Source organism: Megalops cyprinoides, chromosome 5 (assembly GCF_013368585.1).
Source record: "Megalops cyprinoides isolate fMegCyp1 chromosome 5, fMegCyp1.pri, whole genome shotgun sequence".
NCBI classification, from domain to species: domain Eukaryota; kingdom Metazoa; phylum Chordata; class Actinopteri; order Elopiformes; family Megalopidae; genus Megalops; species Megalops cyprinoides.
The window spans coordinates 38,790,001-38,807,682 of record NC_050587.1 but is presented as its reverse complement, the minus strand read 5'-3'; the positions used below and the strand labels follow the sequence as shown (position 1 = coordinate 38,807,682).

The following is a 17,682-nucleotide window of genomic DNA, read 5'->3' as shown; positions in this document are numbered from 1 at the left end:
CACTTACATTTATACAGTCACAGTCTCTCTCTCTCTCTCTCACACACACACACACACACAGAGTGATACCATTTGTTATAGGCACATTAGTGACAGTGTAGCAGCTGCTGCTCGTAGCGCGGCAGGCAGAGTTTTTATTGGCATTTTTACTTAATAAACCATGTTGTGTTCTGCCCTGTCACTTCTTTTAAATGTTTATTTCCTCTTTTTCATCGTTCCTGGTCTGAAGCAGCTCTGCATTCTGCTGCTCCTCCTGCCACAGGCCCGTGCCAGCTCCAGTGTGTGTGTGTGTGTGTGTGTGTGTGTGTGTGTGTGTGTGTGTGCGTGTGTGTGTGTGTGCGTGTGCGTGCGTGTGCGTGCACGTGTGTGTGCGTGCGTGCGCGTGCGTGCGTGTGTGTGCGTGCGTGTGTGTGCGTGTGTGTGTATGCATGCGTGCGCGTGTGTATGTGTGTGTGTGGTGTGTGTATGCATGCGTGCGCGTGTGTATGTGTGTGTGTGTGTGTGTGTATGCATGCATGCGCGTGTGTATGTGTGTGTGTGGTGTGTGTATGCATGCGTGCGCGTGTGTATGTGTGTGTGCGTGTGTATGTGTGTGTGGGCGTGTGTGTGCGTGCGTGCGCGTGCGCGTGTGTGTGCGTGCGTGTGTATGTGTGTGTGGTGTGTGTATGCATGCGTGCGCGTGTGTATGTGTGTGTGTGTGTGTGTATGCATGCATGCGCATGTGTGTGTGTGGTGTGTGTATGCATGCGTGCGCGCGTGTGTGTGTGTGCGCGTGTGTATGTGTGTGTGTTCGTGGGCGTGTGTGTGCGTGCGTGTGCGTGCGCGTGTGTGTGCGTGCGTGTGTGTGTGTGTGTGTATGCATGCGTGTGTATGTGTGTGTGTGCGCGCATGTGTATGTGTTCATGCATGTGTGAGTGTGTATGTGTGTGCGTGCGTGTGTGTGTGTTCATGCATGTGTGTGCACGTATGTGTGTGTGCGTGTGTGTGTGTGTATGTACGTGCGTGCAATTGTGTATGTGTGTGTGTGTGTTTAGGCCCATGTGCACTCCCTGATTGCATTTCATGCTCTGTGTCTCAGTGCTGCGTCTCTCTCTCTCTCTCTCTCCCTGAAGAGCGGTCTCTCTCTCTCCCTGAAGAGCGGTCTCTCTCTCCCTGAAGAGCGGTCTCTCTCTCTCCCCCTGAAAAGCGGTCTCTCTCTCTGCCTCCCAGCGCACGCTGAGCCCGGAGCCGCAGCAACGCACTGCACGGAGGAGGTCCCTTTTGGCCTGTAATACGCGATTCCTCACACACTGGGAGAAATATAAACTCGGCCTCGCCGGCTATTACCTCCTCCCCCGCCTCACCATTTATTCCCCCTCTTGCGGGGGATCTCTCTCCATCTGACTAAAGGGGCTTTGTAGTGAAATTGAATCCATCCCCTTTGATGTATCATTGTTGTCACAGCTAACTAAAACTGCAGATGTACGTAAAAAAACGGAGGCCCTGCTGAAGTATCCCATCTTTCCTTCATCATTTTTTTTTTTTTTACAAAGGCACAAAAGGTGAAAGGAAATGCAAGGCGGTTCAGCCTGATCTCCCGGGAGGGGTCTATGCTAGTCTGCCTGGACTCAGTTTATAATATTTCCTTCTCTGTAATTTCCTTTCTTACCTGGCATACTTTAGTGGTTGTCCCTGTCGCTGCCTTTCTCCTCCTGCTGTGTTGTGCCATTGTGTGTGTGTAGCCTCGGGCCTCTGGGCCTACAGCAAACAGACATGCTTCCAGGGTGGAAGTTCATCTCTGCTGCAGAGTCAAGCTTCAGCTGCCGTTCGTGGGACAAGGGGAATTTTGATTTCCTCGTGTTTCACCTAATTATTATTATTATTATCTTTCTGTGTGTCCTCTGAAGAACACATCCTACATATGATGCCTTACTGAGCGTAACTGTGCATCAGGACATCTCTCTGCTCACACACTGCCACAGCTTGATCACATCTCATTATATTTAATTGCTTATAATGTGTGCTGTAAGCATAAGATCATATATAAGCATAATTATAATTATGTAATTCATTGATGTTTTCTTCCAGTGTTTTTTCCATGTTTTTTTCCAGTTGATCTTTTTCCCGCCCAGCTGAATTTTTCTATGTGTCACACACTGTGACAAACATTTGTTCAGAGTGAAATTTGATTGGTTGATTGGCTGGTTGATTGATGGCGTTATTGATTGGGTTGATTGATCAAGCACAGGTCAAAAGTTAGACCACAAGTGTGGGTGTCGGTCAGGGGTTATGAGGTGCTGAGGGTCAGTTCTGTTGATGCGTGGTCTCAGCGGATGTATCCGGGGTCTACAGTACGCCTGCTGACCGTTTGCGCACGAGCCGAACGGCCTTGGACAGTTCGCCGCGGAAGTGTAAGTCAGCCAGCGAGGCCAGGGATCCGCGACGGAGCTCCGTCACTCTGGATTAATAATGCCGGCTCCACGCAGGATTACTTATCCCCAGAAATGATGTCCAGTGACGTGCAACACGCCCGGTGCCTAATAAGGGCTTTCAGTGGCCAGTCCCGTGAGGCGTGAAAGAGGCAACAGCAGCCAGATAATGCTGGTGCAGACAGGATAGTGAGGAGCAGGGAAGACTGCTCTGAAGGGTGCATTTTCCGGATAATGCAGATTTATTATCTTGATATTATTAGCGTGATATTCCCAGCATGTCATCTTTGAAATTATACTAGAGATGGGGGGGTGGGGGTGGGGGTGGGGGGCAGCATGAAGCCAAAGATTGGTGGTGCTATAATGCACCATCAGTGACTCAGCGTGACTCAGCGAGACCGGCATCACGCATCAGTCCGCGAGGACTCGCATTCCCAGCATTGGCTGTTGTCATATCCAATCACATCTCTTCGTTAATTTCAAGCCTCTGTGTGACAAGGGGTGAGAAAAAACATTTTTATTCCTTCAACCTAGTGAATATGTGTCTGCATGGACATTCACCAAGCAGGTGTGTGTGTGGTAACCGCTGGGAGCAACCAGGTGCCTGGTTTGCTGTTTCTCAGAGGAGCGCTGTAGATTATGTTACATTATGATACTGGCATTTAGCAGATGCTCTTATCCAGAGTGAATTACATCATTTACAATTTTACAACGTTATCCATTCATACAGCTGTAGATTTTACTGAGGCAATTCTGGGTTAAGTATCTTGCCAAGGGTACAGCAGCAGTGCCCCAGTGGGGAATCAAACCAGCAATCTTTCAGTGATAAGTCCTGCTCCTTAACCACTATGCTACAGTGCCAATGTGTGTGATGCTGTATCCGCTGTGCCTCTGTGTGAGCCCTTACCCTGTCACCCTCTGCCTGTGCGGGGGGGGGGGGTTAAATGGATACGCCTGCCTTTTAAGACATGTGGCTGGAAGTAGGGCTGATGCACTTACAACCCCCCCACTGTGCGGCTGGAGCCCCAAGCAATGGCATGGGGGGGGGGGGGGTATGGGGGTTGGGGGCGCCCCGCCGCATCTCAGTGTTAGATTATATGGAGGTGTCAGGGTGAAGCATGGGGGTCTCCTGACAGGACAGCCTGGGGGATTTAAATTATGCTTCTCCCTCATGGAGCACTGCCAAGAAGAGAGAAAAGAAAGCACCTGTGAAATTGTTTGGTGTGTGTGTGTGTGTGTGTGTGTGTGTATATGTTCTCCTATCCATTTTTCTCTGTGACATTTAAATCTTACTTATTCCGGCTTTTCTGAATGTTCCCCCGCGGGGGGAAATGACAGACAGTCTCAGTCGCTGTGCCCTGCGCAGCTGCGACTGGCGCCCAGATTGTTCCAGGTGAACTTTGCTATGTTTTAGCAGGGTAATCCAGGCCCTGTAATCAAAGCACCGGGGTCAGCTTTGCTCTGCTACTCCCCCGGGATGGGAGGGGTGGGAAAAAATTTCACAGGTAAAATTTGTCACAGGTATGACATCCCTGTCATAAGTACAGTATCTGACGGGCAGGTGGACCACAGGTTCTGCTCGTTCATGCTTTCTCACCTTCTGTTTTTTTCTTGCACATTTGCAGGTTCTTCAGAGGACTGTCACAACACAGCCCCATTAAGCTCTGAGAATAATTATTTGTTAGATCTGCCAAGACAAATCAAGGGATCAACCCTAACATCAGGGGATTTCTCTTACATACAGCAACAGACACAAGCTTTGTTGTGTGGAGGCGTTAAAACCATTAATTATTCATTCAAAGTGTAGGTTGTTTAAAGCCAGGGTTCAGGCAATAAATTACCACTCAGATGTCTTTAATTAATGTACTAAAATTACTTGCACATTTATGCAGTATAATTTAATTATTAGAATGACTACAGATGACTACTGTGAAGCTGAAAAGTCCTTTATGATCTCAAGATGAGAGGCGTTAGTTATTTTATGAGATGAGAAATATTTATTGTTTTCCATCGCTACCTGATTTTCGGCTCTGGTGATAGAATGTGTTTTTTTGTTTTTTTGCAGTCACTGTGATTGTGGTTGTCATTGTGGCTCTTAGACTGATGGTTGCCAATTATTCGGCTAAAATAAAGTCAGCCGTTGATTTGCTTCCTCTTCCCCTGCTGTGTACCACAGTCTCCTGTTTGGCAAACCCGTTTTCACGCGGCAGCGTGCAGGGCCTGTTTTGCGCTGGTGCTTTCGCTCCGTGTCGGTAAAGCTCAGGGTTACCGCTGGCATGGGAACAGTGTTTTCAGAGTGCGATGTGTGTGAACGAGGGCTGCGTGCCTCGTACGGACGCAGCCGGCCCTGCGTGCTGCAGCTTACTGCTTACCGTTTACCGTTTACTGTGGCCTGTCACTCCCTGCCTTGCTATTCATTTCCTGCCTCTCAGTTTCGCAAACTCAGTAGCGGGAACTCTACTTCTGGGGGTGTGTTTCCCAAGGCTTAATTACAGGGCGACACGGCCACCGTTTGTCGGGAGAAATTTCTCAATGAAATCTTGGCAGTGGCTGTCGGGTAGAATGGAGACGTGCGAGTGGTTTCGGGACAGAAGCGCGTCTCGGCTTGGTGCTGTCAGAGTCGGACAGCTGTCCTCAGCCTTTTCCACGCTGAGGCAGCAGACTCCCCTGTTTCTGTCAGTCTTCAGTGGCGGGAGCCTGGACTGTGGTATCGGCGTAATGAGGCCGCGTTGAGACACACTCGCGTACAGCGTGGAAAGCTGGCCCCTTTTTACACGTGTGCACTGGTGAGGAAAGGACCTTGTTGTACGTTATTCCCAGTAAAGCAAAATGGGAAGGTCTTTTCCCTGCCAGGAAGCACAAAATCCACACCTCATCCTTTCTGCCGAGTCCCTCTCTGTCTTCAAGAAAAATCTGAAGACACAGCTCTTCCGCTCTCACCTGAGCACCTGAAACACTACCCCCTAAAGGAACTTCTCATGTCTCAAACTGTCTCCTACTAGACTATAAAATAAAAGCATTTTAAAAAATGTAATCTAATGGTTTAATGCACTTGTTAGCTTTACCTGCTAGTTTGTTCCTTGCCTGGCCAACCATTGAAACCTGATCATGCAGTGCTTCCAATGTTGTTGACCCCGTTTTTTGCTTGTGTTGTACTGCACCTCACTTGTAAGTCGCTTTGGATAAAAGCGTCTGCCAAATGAATACATGTAAATGCAAATGCAAAATCCCATGCACCAGCTGCCCAGCCTCACAGAGGCTGCCCTCTAGTGGACACACCCAGGCGGTGCGACTGAGTGTGGGGCATATGGGGCGATCCAAAAACATGTGTGTGTTGACAGGAGGCAGCTGGGAGATCTGGGATTATCTCGCCTCCTTGCATACTGTTAAGTGTCATCTGCGAAATGACAGCCTTACTGTTGTACACGAGCAAGCCTTCAGACAGTAAAAGCAGTAATTACTTTGTCTTGCTGGCAGGTGTGTGTATACAAAGAACCCCGATGTTTGTTTATGACAGCATCGACATATAGTATCCCAGAATTCCCCCGCAGTTGACAGGCTAAACCTATTCTCTCCGCTCTTGGTGTGAAGTCTCGTTATTTTTCGCATTGCCGCGGGATCGTTTTCGAGAGCTACCCCCGGGCCTGTCAAAACGTTGAGCCTCACTCAGCGTTAGTTACCTGAGCAGACACTTTCTGCCGCTGACTGACGTAATGACATTAAATTGCTCCGTGGCTTAAGGAGCACCATTAACTTGCACTCTTTTTCCTGTGGTCGATTTTCAGATTACGGATATTTTTATAAAGATGGCATAAGTGCATAAGTGCCTTGCATATTGTAGGTAAACCTTACCTGAACAGAGATGTGCCAGATGGAAGGAAGGGGACAGAGAGAGAGAGATGGAGGGAGGGAGGGTAAAAAAGGAAGATTGAGGGGGGAGAGAGAGAGAGAGATGGAGGGAGGGAGGGTAAAAAAGGAAGATTGAGGGGGGAGAGAGAGAGAGAGAGAGATTTGGCCAGAGGTGCTGTTGCATTAGTTTTAATGGATGGACATGCATAGTCAGTCATCTATGAAAGAATACAGACAAGATGCTCAACAATTTCACAAAATGGCTTTTTAATGTATTTCCTCGGTACCATGTGTGATGGGAATACTAAAGAGGGGAGTGCTGGCAGAGGCTGTGAGCGGGTTACCTACATTCCATGCTTCCTGCTTTTTATATTAATATATTTATTCATTTATTTCACAAACCATTTTGTCTATAAGCATTCTTAGTTTCAGCAGAAATAATGGAGTGGGTAATTACTGCATCTGTGTACAAACAACTGTTTTTAAAAGCACATTGATCGGGCATTAAGCCTTAAACCCCTAAATCCAACACAAACCAGTCTCATTCCCCTGTTCTCTCTCTCTCTGCTCTTCTTTCTGTTTCTGTCTTTCCTCTTCCTAGTTTTCACAATGAATGCCTCTTTTTATGAAAATGTAAAGACAGCAGAATTTCTGCCCATTTAGATATTCTTAGATACTGTGACTCTCCCCTTTGGTATTCAGGTCCCTCTTCACTGCAAGACATGTGCTTTAAATTTCTGCTAAACCCCCCCCCCCATTGAAGTGATCTTTAATTTCGCAAATATAGCAAGAGCAAAGAAAACAAAACTGACACTGTCAGATACTATAGAGCATCAGTGAATTCCGTGGAGCTCAGTCTGGACATGGATATGTGTGGCCAGACAACAATAATTGAAAAATTTCTTCATTTTCTGTTGTTTCTACGTACAGTGACCTGCGTGCTGCATAGGTTCTCCATTATAGACTGCTATTGAAGGAACGCTTCGTTAACTTTGCTCATTCAAGGTTTTGAAGTGAGCTATGTCATAAAATTCCAGTCCTCTCTTTTTTTTAATATGTATCAAGGATTTTCAAAAAAGGAAATGATGGAATTGCAGAATGTAAGTTAGGTTGACTAGACATGACTAGACTAGAAATCTGCAGATAAATGCATTTTGTGTTATTCTTAGGATTTCTCCTTTGCATCATAAACAGAAATCAGTGTAGGTTGTTGCCGCGCTTAATAAATAAACATTATGGATTTGTGTTAAAGTAATTTCTGTGTAGGTCATCCAAATGCAGACCACTTCTGTTGTTGCACCAGATGTGTTCTGACAGTGCCTTGTGCTTTGACTTGAGTTGTATCAGGATAAAAGCTCACAGCAGAACTCAAGTGCAGTAAAAGAAATGGTGAAGTTTTATCAGGACAAGACAGATCTGCATCTAATCTCCTGAGGCAAACTCCCTGTCCCCACAGAGACACTTGCCAAAAACAACACTGATCTCAAGCTGGCACTTGAGACTGGCCTGTCTTACTTCCTGGGCATGGTGAATCTCTCAGCATGTGATGGTTGTTACTTAACATAACATATTGTAATGTAACGTGACATGACGCAATGTAACGTAACGTAATCTAACAGAAGGTAATGTAACATAACAAGGCTCTCTCATTGGACTAGTGAAATCTGCGAAGACCTAAGATACTGGAATACCTGCAGTCACAGAATATTGATTTGTCTGCAAAAAATAGTAATAAACAGGGAAATCAGTAGAATGTTGAGTTGTATCAGTGACAGTTAGGGACGGTGCGATTCCAGGAAGGCACAGACAGGGCTCAGAGTCTGAGCTGTGCTGGACCCCGTCTCCTTCCTCTTTTGTGCCTTTCTCCTTCTTCCCGGCCGGCATGCACTGTGCCAGCTGTCTGCTCGGTATATATGAGGCCTGATACTGTACCGTACCACCTGCGGCGTGCCCTTTTCAGGGACACATGAAAATGCCAGCGCTTTCCTACAAGCAGCGTGCTCGTCAAGAACTCACGTCCTTACTGACAGCAGCCCTCTCCTTCGCCCTCTCCCTCTCTCCTTCCCCCTCCGTCACTGCCTCCCTCTCATGCTTTTACTCTCTCCCTCTCTCTCTCTCCTTCTGTACCACTACTCTCTCTCTCCCTCTGTCTTCAAATGTCTCTCTATCTATCTCTCTTTTCCTCTCCCCCCCTCTCTGTTGTCTTCCTTTTTCTCCTTCTTCACCTGTCCCTTTCTCCCTCTCCTCCTCTCTCTCTTGCCTCCTCTTTCTCCTTCTTCACCTGTCCCTCTCTCCCTCTCCTCCTCTCTCTCTCGCCTCCTCTTTCTCCTTTATCCGTTCTTCTCTAACACTTCTTCTCTCCATGTCTCTCTCTTCTTCTTTCTCTCTCTACTCTTTTTGCTCTGTCTCTCTCTCTCTTTCCCTGTCTCTCTCTCTCTCTCCCTCCCCCCTCCCCCCTCCTTTCTGTACCCCAGGACAGAGGCTGGTTTCCAGAAGATTCTGCAGGTGGATCTGGAGTTGGATGACTTCCTGGACCCGGCCAGCAGCGGGGTTGTGACCTGGCAGGTGGAGTACCCGGGCACAGGGGCGGTAACCATGGAGGCGGAGACCAAAATACGGCTGGCGCCAGGCGACCTGGGGGGCATCGTGCCGCTGGCCATGGTAAGCAGCCCTTTTGCACGCCCAGAGAAACAACTGACCAGCCAATAGGCAACTGCGTATCTGAGCCCTCTCAGTAGTGCATGGTGAGGTATGCACACACCTATTACTTTTTTCACACTACATGTCCCACAATGCACCAGGAGGGGGAATGCTGTTGGAGGATAGGTACACCCTCCTGATGCTATCTTAGTGCCCCATAGCTGCAGTCAAGCAAGTTCCCCGGCCGCCCTACCCACCTCTGCCTCCAGCGGGGCAACCTCCGTTTGCTCTGTCAGTGTGGGCTCCCGATTACTGCTGGAAGACAATATAGGTGAGCCATAGAAGTCTTGTGCTTTTGATTTCAGAGAAGTGCATATTCTCACTATTTCCTCTATGCTCATTGTGTGTTCCCGAGTGTGTGTGTGTGTGTGTGTGTGTGCTGGTTTGTGTGTGTGTGTGTGTGTGTGTGCGTATGTGTGTGAGTGTGTGTGTTCCTGTGTGTGTGTGTGTGTGTGTGTGTGTGTGTGTGAGTGTGTGTGAGTGTGTGTGAGTGTGTGTGTCCCTGTGTGTGTGTGTGTGTGTGTGTGTGTGTGTGTGAGTGTGTGTGTGTGTTCCTGTGTGTGTGTGTGTGTGTGAGTGTGTGTGTGTGTGCTGGTTTGTGTGTGTGTGTATGTGTGTGTGTGAGTGTGTGAGTGTGTGTGTGTGTGAGTGTGTGAGTGTGTGTGTGAGTGTGTGCGTGAGTGTGTGCATGTGTGTGTGAGTGTGTGTGTGTGTGTGTGTGTGTGTTCCTGTGTGTGTGTTCCTGTGTGTGTGTGTGTGTGTGTGTGTGTGTGTGTGTGAGTGTGTGTGTGCTGGTTTGTGTGTGTGTGTGTTTGTGTGTGTGTGTGTGTGTGTGTGTGTGTGTGTGTGTGTGTGTGTGTGTGTGTGTGTGTGTGTGAGTGTGTGTGTGCTGGTTTGTGTGTGTGTGTGTTTGTGTGTGTGTGTGTGTGTGAGTGTGTGTGTGCTGGTTTGTGTGTTTGTGTGTGTGTGTGTGTGTGTGTGTGTGTGTGTGTGAGTGTGTGTGTGTGTGTGTGTGTGTGTGAGAGTGAGTGTGTGTTTGTGTATGTGTGCATATATGTGTGATTATTTCCGCGTGGGTGTGCAGCCGTATGTTAACTCTCTGCGCTGCAGTGGTCCTACTGTAAGATTAATTCTGAAGCCACCCAGGCAAATGGAAGTGGCATGTGTGCTCCTCCTGCCTCCACCCGCCGTGCTGATGGAGAAACATCAGAGGAAGGTTCGAGGGAGAGTGCGTGCTTCCGCCTCACCGCCCCACCGTCTCACCCTCTCACCGCCTCCGCGATGGCAGGAAAGCACTTCCATTTCTCACTCATTTTCCCTGTCCCTCCATTCCGGCTCGAGCCGTGACACACGGCCACGCTGTTTCCCGTGTCTCATTCATAAAACAGGACTAAATCTGAACACGCGCCTCCATCGATCTCTTCACTAATGCTGAATACGCCTGATGCGTTTTTTTTTTTTTTACAATAATGCAATAATGACCTTCCCGTTGCTACAAATATTTAATGACTGACATCACTGCGAAGAGCTCTGTGTGTTTTCTTCTCCCTGCGTGAAACAAACAAAGGCTATTTTTGAAAAGTAAAGTGGAAAACCAGCGCTGAACGTGTATGAAGATTGACGTCAGCTCAGAGGGCAGCGAGAGGGAATGGCAGAGAAGGCTTAGCTGCAGCCGCTGCTGCCTGCGCTGAGGTCTCCGGTGTGGAAACCAGTAAATAAAAGTTCTTTACACATTGACTTACAGTTAATCATTCGGCAGATGCTTGTATCCGGAGCGACTCAGGAAGTACGAGTGCGAAATGACTGATAAAGTCACAGCAAACACAGCGTGTACGGAACATGGCCGACCACACCCGAATGTGCATCAGTCCCTCACACGGTGCTGTTGTGTTGTGATAGCTAGCGCTACTGCAAACGCTAACATGCTGTGGTAAATCCAACGCTGCAACATATAAATAAAATGCATAAATTCACATGTACAATGGAATATATTGTACAGAATTATGGAAGCTGCACACAAGAGGGGAAGATGAGTTATGATTGGGTAGGTGAGATACAGCCTGAACAGGCGGGTCATGTCCAGTCCATATCCGTAAAATAAGTTGGACCCTCACCATTCACACTAGGGGCTTCACTCCAGTCCTGTGCCGGTGCTGTACCTTTCACATGGCATTGCTCTGAAACGCCATTGGCCAGATCTTGAACAGGATGTGACATAATTTTCTGTGTACATAGAGTGTGTGTATAAACCCGATTTATTCCTGATGTCAAAGCAGGAAGAGACCAGAAGCAATGAGTGAACTAATGTCACTGATTGTAACTGGAATGTTATTGGTTAAAACCCACAAGATGCCCCTGATGTATGCAAAGTACTTACATTGCTACATAAATAATAATAGCAATAATAAAGTATTCATCTGTGTAACAAATACATGGAAAATGGCCTTTAGTAAAGGCATTTGCTGAGCGAATAAGCAGTTGTAATCACAAGCTGGGATCTCCCAAAACAACAGTGTGGCTATCTGTCAAGAATAAGCTTTCACCTTCTAATTATTTGTAATTAGGTTAATACAGTAGGCCATACTGTCTGCTGCCATAGCGGAGTAGGTAATTGAGTCTTGACCCGGAATAATCCTTTTTAAATGGAAGTGGGAATCCATAAGAAACTCTAACGATTTAATGTAATAAGGATAATGATTATTAATATAATAGAGTTTATGCAAAGTCTGACCACTTCAATGGTTCATTGCCCTCAACAGCGGCGTGGACCTCTCTTTCCGTCTGCATGAGAAGTTCATTTATTTCCTCCCCTCTGTGATTGGAGGGCACGAATCAGCAGGATGGTGTTTATGAAAGCACTGCTCGCAGGCAAATGTATGACACAACCACTGCTACGGCATGGCTGGAGAGATGAGAGGGAGAAAGGGAGGGAAAAGAGGAGAGAGAAAGAAAAAGAAAGGAATGAAGAAAAGACTACAAGGCAAGGCAGTTTGGCAGTGAATGTAGAGTGTTTTCTATATCCCATGACACATACGTAACTCTAGAAAACTCTACAAAGCCTCTTGTATTGCAATAATTAAACAACCAAACAGTAAAATTGAGAACATCACAGTGCTGTAGGGAGCTAATGACACAGGGCTAAAAACACAGAGACACAGGCTCCAATACACAAGATGCACTTTATGAAGGTGGTGGAGAGGCAGGGAGATACTAATCCTCAGGATAGAGACCAGTGATGTCAGCAGTGATGTCACTGACAGAATTCCCATTCCTGACTCTCACGCTCCTGTCCTCATTACATCCTGTCACTGTCCTCCGCTAGAGTGGGGCATCATGGGAAATGGCCTAGAGCGACCCCCGTTCCAACGAATTAAGCCACAAATGTGGCGTGCTACATTACTGCTCATCACCAGCTTTCTGCTGGCCTGAAAACTTAATCTCTAATACTTCCTAACTTCATCATTATGCTGAGGCCCCTGAAACTTTGTCTCTAATACTTCATCATTATTCTGAGGCCCCTGAAACTTTGTCTCTAATACTTCATCATTATTCTGAGGCCCCTGAAACTTTGTCTCTAATACTTCATCATTATGCTGAGGCCCCTGAAACTTTGTCTCTAATACTTCATCATTATTCTGATGGTCTTCCCCTCAGTGCCGCCTCTCTCATTGGCTCAGTCCCGATGCTCTGCATGATCTCCCTTTGCCTTCTTCACCTGGCGCAGAGTGGCGTCACATGGCTGCCTCTGTCCCAAGCGACAAAGCAGTCAGTGAAGGAAACTCCAAATCTCTGCCTTCGTCTCCACATCCCTTTCCACCTTTCTTTGCATCCTTTCTTCCATCACCCCTCCCCGTCTCCATCTTTCCCTCTCTCCTTCCTGAAGGTGCAGTTAAATGTCCAGCTGCGTTATTATGGAAAACAAAATGGAGAGTGAGGGAGAGAGAGGGGGAGGCAAAGGAAGAAGGGGACAGGCGGAGATTAAGGTGGAGAGGGTTTCTGTCAGTTTATGAGAGAAAAGGTTTAATGAAAGGTGATAAAATAATGTAACAATCTGGGAGAGTCACCCCCAACTCACACACCCCAAGCCAGCCCACACTCCAACCTTTCCAGCTCCGAAATCAAACTCTTCCAGCCCCCAATCATCCCCTTCCAGCTCCCAAACCAAACCCTTCCAGCTCCCAAACCAAACCCTTCCAGCTCCCAAACCAAACCCTACCAGCTCCCAAACCAAACCCTTCCAGCTCCCAAACCAAACCCTACCAGCTCCCAAACCAAACCCTTCCAGCTCCCAAACCAAGCTCCTCCAGCTCCCAAACCAAACTCTTCCAGCTCCAACCCCACCCCCTCCGGCTCCAGCCACTGCAGCCTGCGTGCAGAGTTGTGGGGGAGTGGACCACAGCGATCCAGGAATGCGGGAAGCAATTGCTGACCACCCTGAAGCTGCCCCCAAGCAGGACAAATAGAGAAAGCAGCCGTAATGCACTCACACAGAAAAAGGCCTCAGGCTGTATTCAGACTGGCCCCAAAGCCTTCTGCCCACGAGCCTGAGGAGCACAGCTAATCAAGGGTAGCACCTCTCTCCATCTTTACGCAACACTACTGTATGGGTTTACTGTAGTCAGTGCAAAATGATGCAGTACATATAATAATAATATTTCAGTAGATGTGAATTTCTATGCATTCAAAGCGTGAGGGTAGCGTTTTATGTGATTGTAGCTCTACTGTTATTTGGGTTGGAGTCCGATGAAGGGATCACTCCTGGCTGTGGGCTGAGGATGTTGACCCTCCCTGTGTGGGCATCATAAACAGGGAAAAAAAAGGGGGAGGTGGGGTGGAGGAGGGATGCTGTGAACAGCTGGCACAGAAGGAAAGTGGGACTTTTATAGTGGTGGAAAGGACCAGTTTGCCTAGGTTTGGTCTATTGCATAGAAATTGGCTGGCACTTCAGTAATAATAACAATAGCATTATTGAAATATACTCAAGTGCAAAGGGGTGTTTTCCTAGAAAGCAGATGAGGGGGGTAGAAACAAATGTCAAAAAAGAGAACTTTTTGTTCTTTTTGTACTTATTGTACTATTTCATGTTACAATATAATGCGTAATATTAATCTTCCCATGGTGAATATCGATGATTTGATGGGATTCCTCAGTTGTAATCCGTAAACACATCAGAAGAAAACAAATCACACCGTTTTTTTAAAGATTTTTTTCCCGGAATCCTTTGGCTTCTTATCTGCTATCTTACGATTGATGGTGCACAGGTCCCAAAACTATTCACAGGCACACTGAGTTATTTTCCCTGTCCTATCCGTGCTATATTGAATGTTTCAAGCAAAAAAAAAAAATATATCAAGCAAACAGCAAAGAAATACCTTTCTACAGCTGCACTCTCTGTGACTGGGTGAACAACAAGAGATGCTCTTTTTTATTGCATGCTTTCAGGGTCTGATTGCATCTCCTCTATGAAATGTGACACCGGGTCGTCCGTTTGAACACTTTTATGACTGGGTAGCTTTTAGTTCCTTTTATGACTCTCTGCACATACCCCTCTGCTCTCTCTGAAACTTCAAAATTACATTCTGCAAACGTCTCCTGCATCCTAATGTGGCTTCAGATCCCCGTTCAATCAATGGGTCTGTAAAAAAAAAAACCTGTTTTTTTTCCTCTAAAAACAGTAATAAAAATAGTTATATTAATACATACATTTTCACACTTGGTTGGTTTTGTTAGTTTCCTTTGATTCTTCTTGTTGCAGTCGACCTTCCTCAGAAAAACACACATGCACTAGGACACAGTATGTCATGTAATTCATATTTAACGAGGACGGCTCCAATTTAGAAGCAGTAGAAACACTTTAGGTGTCATTTATAAATATATTATAAAGCATTTATGAATAGTTGATAAACATTTATCATTTCATTTATAAATAATTAATAAATTCTTATAATTATATCCAGTTTTATTCAAAAAAGAGAAGAATATCAAAAGGAAGGGCCAAATGGTGCCCTCTTTAACTATGAATAGGTTATGAGATTCATTAAATGATCCATTCCTACAGTAAGTAAGCAGTCTTGTGCTGTTAGTATTAGTCTCCTAATCCAAAGTGGCCAAAGCCGTGTGTCTGGCAGAGCCAGTGCAGGGAAATCCCAGCCTGCTGGTGTAGGCCTCTGAGAGGTGTATTTGTTTCTGAGAGGTGTATTTGTTTCTGAGGGGTGTATTTGTTTCTGAGAGGTGTATTTGTTTCTGAGAGGTGTATTTGTTTCTGAGGGGTGTATTTGTTTCTGAGAGGTGTATTTGTTTCTGAGGTGTATTTGTTTCTGAGGGGTGTATTTGTTTCTGAGAGGTGTATTTGTTTCTGAGAGCTGTATTTGTTTCTGAGGGGTGTATTTGTTTCTGAGAGGTGTATTTGTTTCTGAGGGGTGTATTTGTTTCTGAGAGGTGTATTTGTTTCTGAGAGGTGTATTTGTTTCTGAGGCGTGTATTTGTTTCTGAGAGGTGTATTTGTTTCTGAGGGGTGTATTTGTTTCTGAGAGGTGTATTTGTTTCTGAGAGGTGTATTTGCTCCTGAGAGGTGTATTTGCATGTAACGCACAGTTTTGTGGCGGGACGAGCAGTGGGGGCGATGAACGTGTTAGCGTGCATGAAGGATGCGCCACAGTGGGGATCGCAGCGTCTTCAGACAGCCCCCTCGCGCTGGATCTCTGTGTCTTGTTCCCAGGACATGCCGGTGACAACGTGTAACCGTGGCGTTGGCAAGGGGAAGCGGCTCAGAGGAGGGCCACGCCACTGCCGAAACGGCGTAGGTGCAGCACGGCACCGCGGTGTAGGCGTGGTGCTGGGTTGCATAGGCCTGTAACGGGAACGCCTCGTCAGGGAACGAGGCCAAAAATCAGGACGAGGGCCATGCAATATGAGTGCACACAACCAATGCCTGTGCAGGACACATACATTACCATATGTCATTACCGTGCTTATTATTATGCTGTTTGTATAGTTGGGTCCCTGTCATTTGTTTCCTTAATTAACTGTGAATCAGGTATCAATATTCATGGTATGATTCTCACTCCTCTCTGCCTCTTCTTCAAAAGGTCTGTCAGACAACTGTGTTGTGATGGGCAATGCGCCGAATTAGCTCTGACTGACACGCTGACTCGCACCGTAGTCCACTCAGAGAGAATCTGACAGAAAAGGAGCGGGAAGATCTCCGTAATGGAGTAGTGTATGATTATTCTGACTGATCGCTGTGACTCACACAGCAATATGCTGGCGTGCGTGCTAAAGCTAAAAGATTCCTGAGAGCTTTCATGAGTTGATTATAGTAGTTCTTCATTTGTTTCACTATTTTTAGACTACTTTACAATTATTAGAGTCATCAAGAGCTATTAACAATAGAAAGGTAAGAAGGGTTCCCTTTGTTTTGGATGTTTTTCCCCAGTATTCAGAATATAATACGCAATACTAATATATTTCACTTATGGGCGTTTCCTCTGTAGGGAAGCAGTCATATGTGGGTTTTGATTCATGCTTGGATTCATGAGATAAAAAAACCCCTCTTTTTTAATCTAATAAATATAAGAAGCGCATTTTTCCTGTGCTTGACTGTTGCGGTATCTGTGGTTCCTTGTCATTTGATTTATCGGTTATTGCACTTTTCCATTTCATTTCTTTCGCAGCTGTACCCTCTATTTTGTTTGTAAACTCGTGCTCACCTTGCCAGCATCTCAGAACAGCCTTACCCCCAGCGCCCGGGGGAATGATTTTTCAAACACCTTTTCCTGGAGGGTTTGTCAAAGTATTTTTTTTCCTGAATATAAAATCCACCCCCCCCCTTCTCCTCAAGATAAACTGTATGCTGTGTAGTAAATCCCAAAGGAGCCATTACAGGAAGAGGAAGAAAAAAATAGCGGAATTGAACAGTTTCTTCCAGAAATTAAGATGGCCATTTGGGTGTTAGAAGTTTAAAATGGACCCCCCCCCCCCCCCCATCACTGTGGTTACAGGCCCCCAAGCATCCCATCTCTGTAATTGCACTCTGAGAATCGATGGCCGTCTCTACACAGCTTGTTGTGTCGGGTCCTGGGCTTTCTGAGGATTTTCCTCCGCAGGTCCATGGGACTCCATATCAGCGTGATCAAAATAGCTTGTGTATTCATTATTTTTCCCTCGAAGACCCCCTCCCCTGCCCCCCCACTGAGCTGCATCTACCAAGGCCATGTTCTCACCCCTGTGGGTAATCAAGCTGGAAAAATGTGTGTGTGTGTGTGTGTGTGTGTTTGTGTGTGTGTGCGCGTGTGTGTGTGTAGGGGGGCAGGGGGGCGGCAGTGTCCATCAAGGAAGTTAACAGTTGATGGCTTGCAGCCACCACAGTTGAAGCTCTTGTGGGAGCTTTTGCTGTTGGGAGCGGGGGTTGCTGTCAATGGGCTTATGTTGGGGGACTAGGTGTTCTGACACGGGATAATGTGTGTGCAAAGTCCGAACAATGAGAAAGAGCAGGTGATTCAACCACCCAATCAGGGCGCAGCTAGCGCGTGTCACCCAGAGGCAAGGTTTGTTCGATTGGATCCTGATGGTTTTACAAAATAAGGAGAACTTTGGGTAATACGCAATGCTGTTGCCTGCAGTTGAGCCCTGTCTGTGCATACTTATCTGAGTTCAGCTCATGGTTGCCACCAGGCTGCCAGTCCGCTGATGCTTAGCTGAGGCTCCGTCCTCCTCTAACTGAGAG

The 17,682-nt window shown here is 46.6% G+C and overlaps 1 protein-coding gene across 1 annotated transcript in view; it reads left to right on the top strand.

The window, feature by feature from the left end:
• Nucleotides 1-17,682, top strand: part of LOC118778463 (transmembrane protein 132D-like) — a 121,007-nt gene that overhangs the window by 78,332 nt on the left and 24,993 nt on the right. Inside the window, exon 4 of the mRNA XM_036529996.1 lies at nt 8,732-8,918. Within this exon, the coding sequence (XP_036385889.1) occupies nt 8,732-8,918 (187 nt within the window). The remainder of the gene's footprint in view (nt 1-8,731; nt 8,919-17,682) is intronic.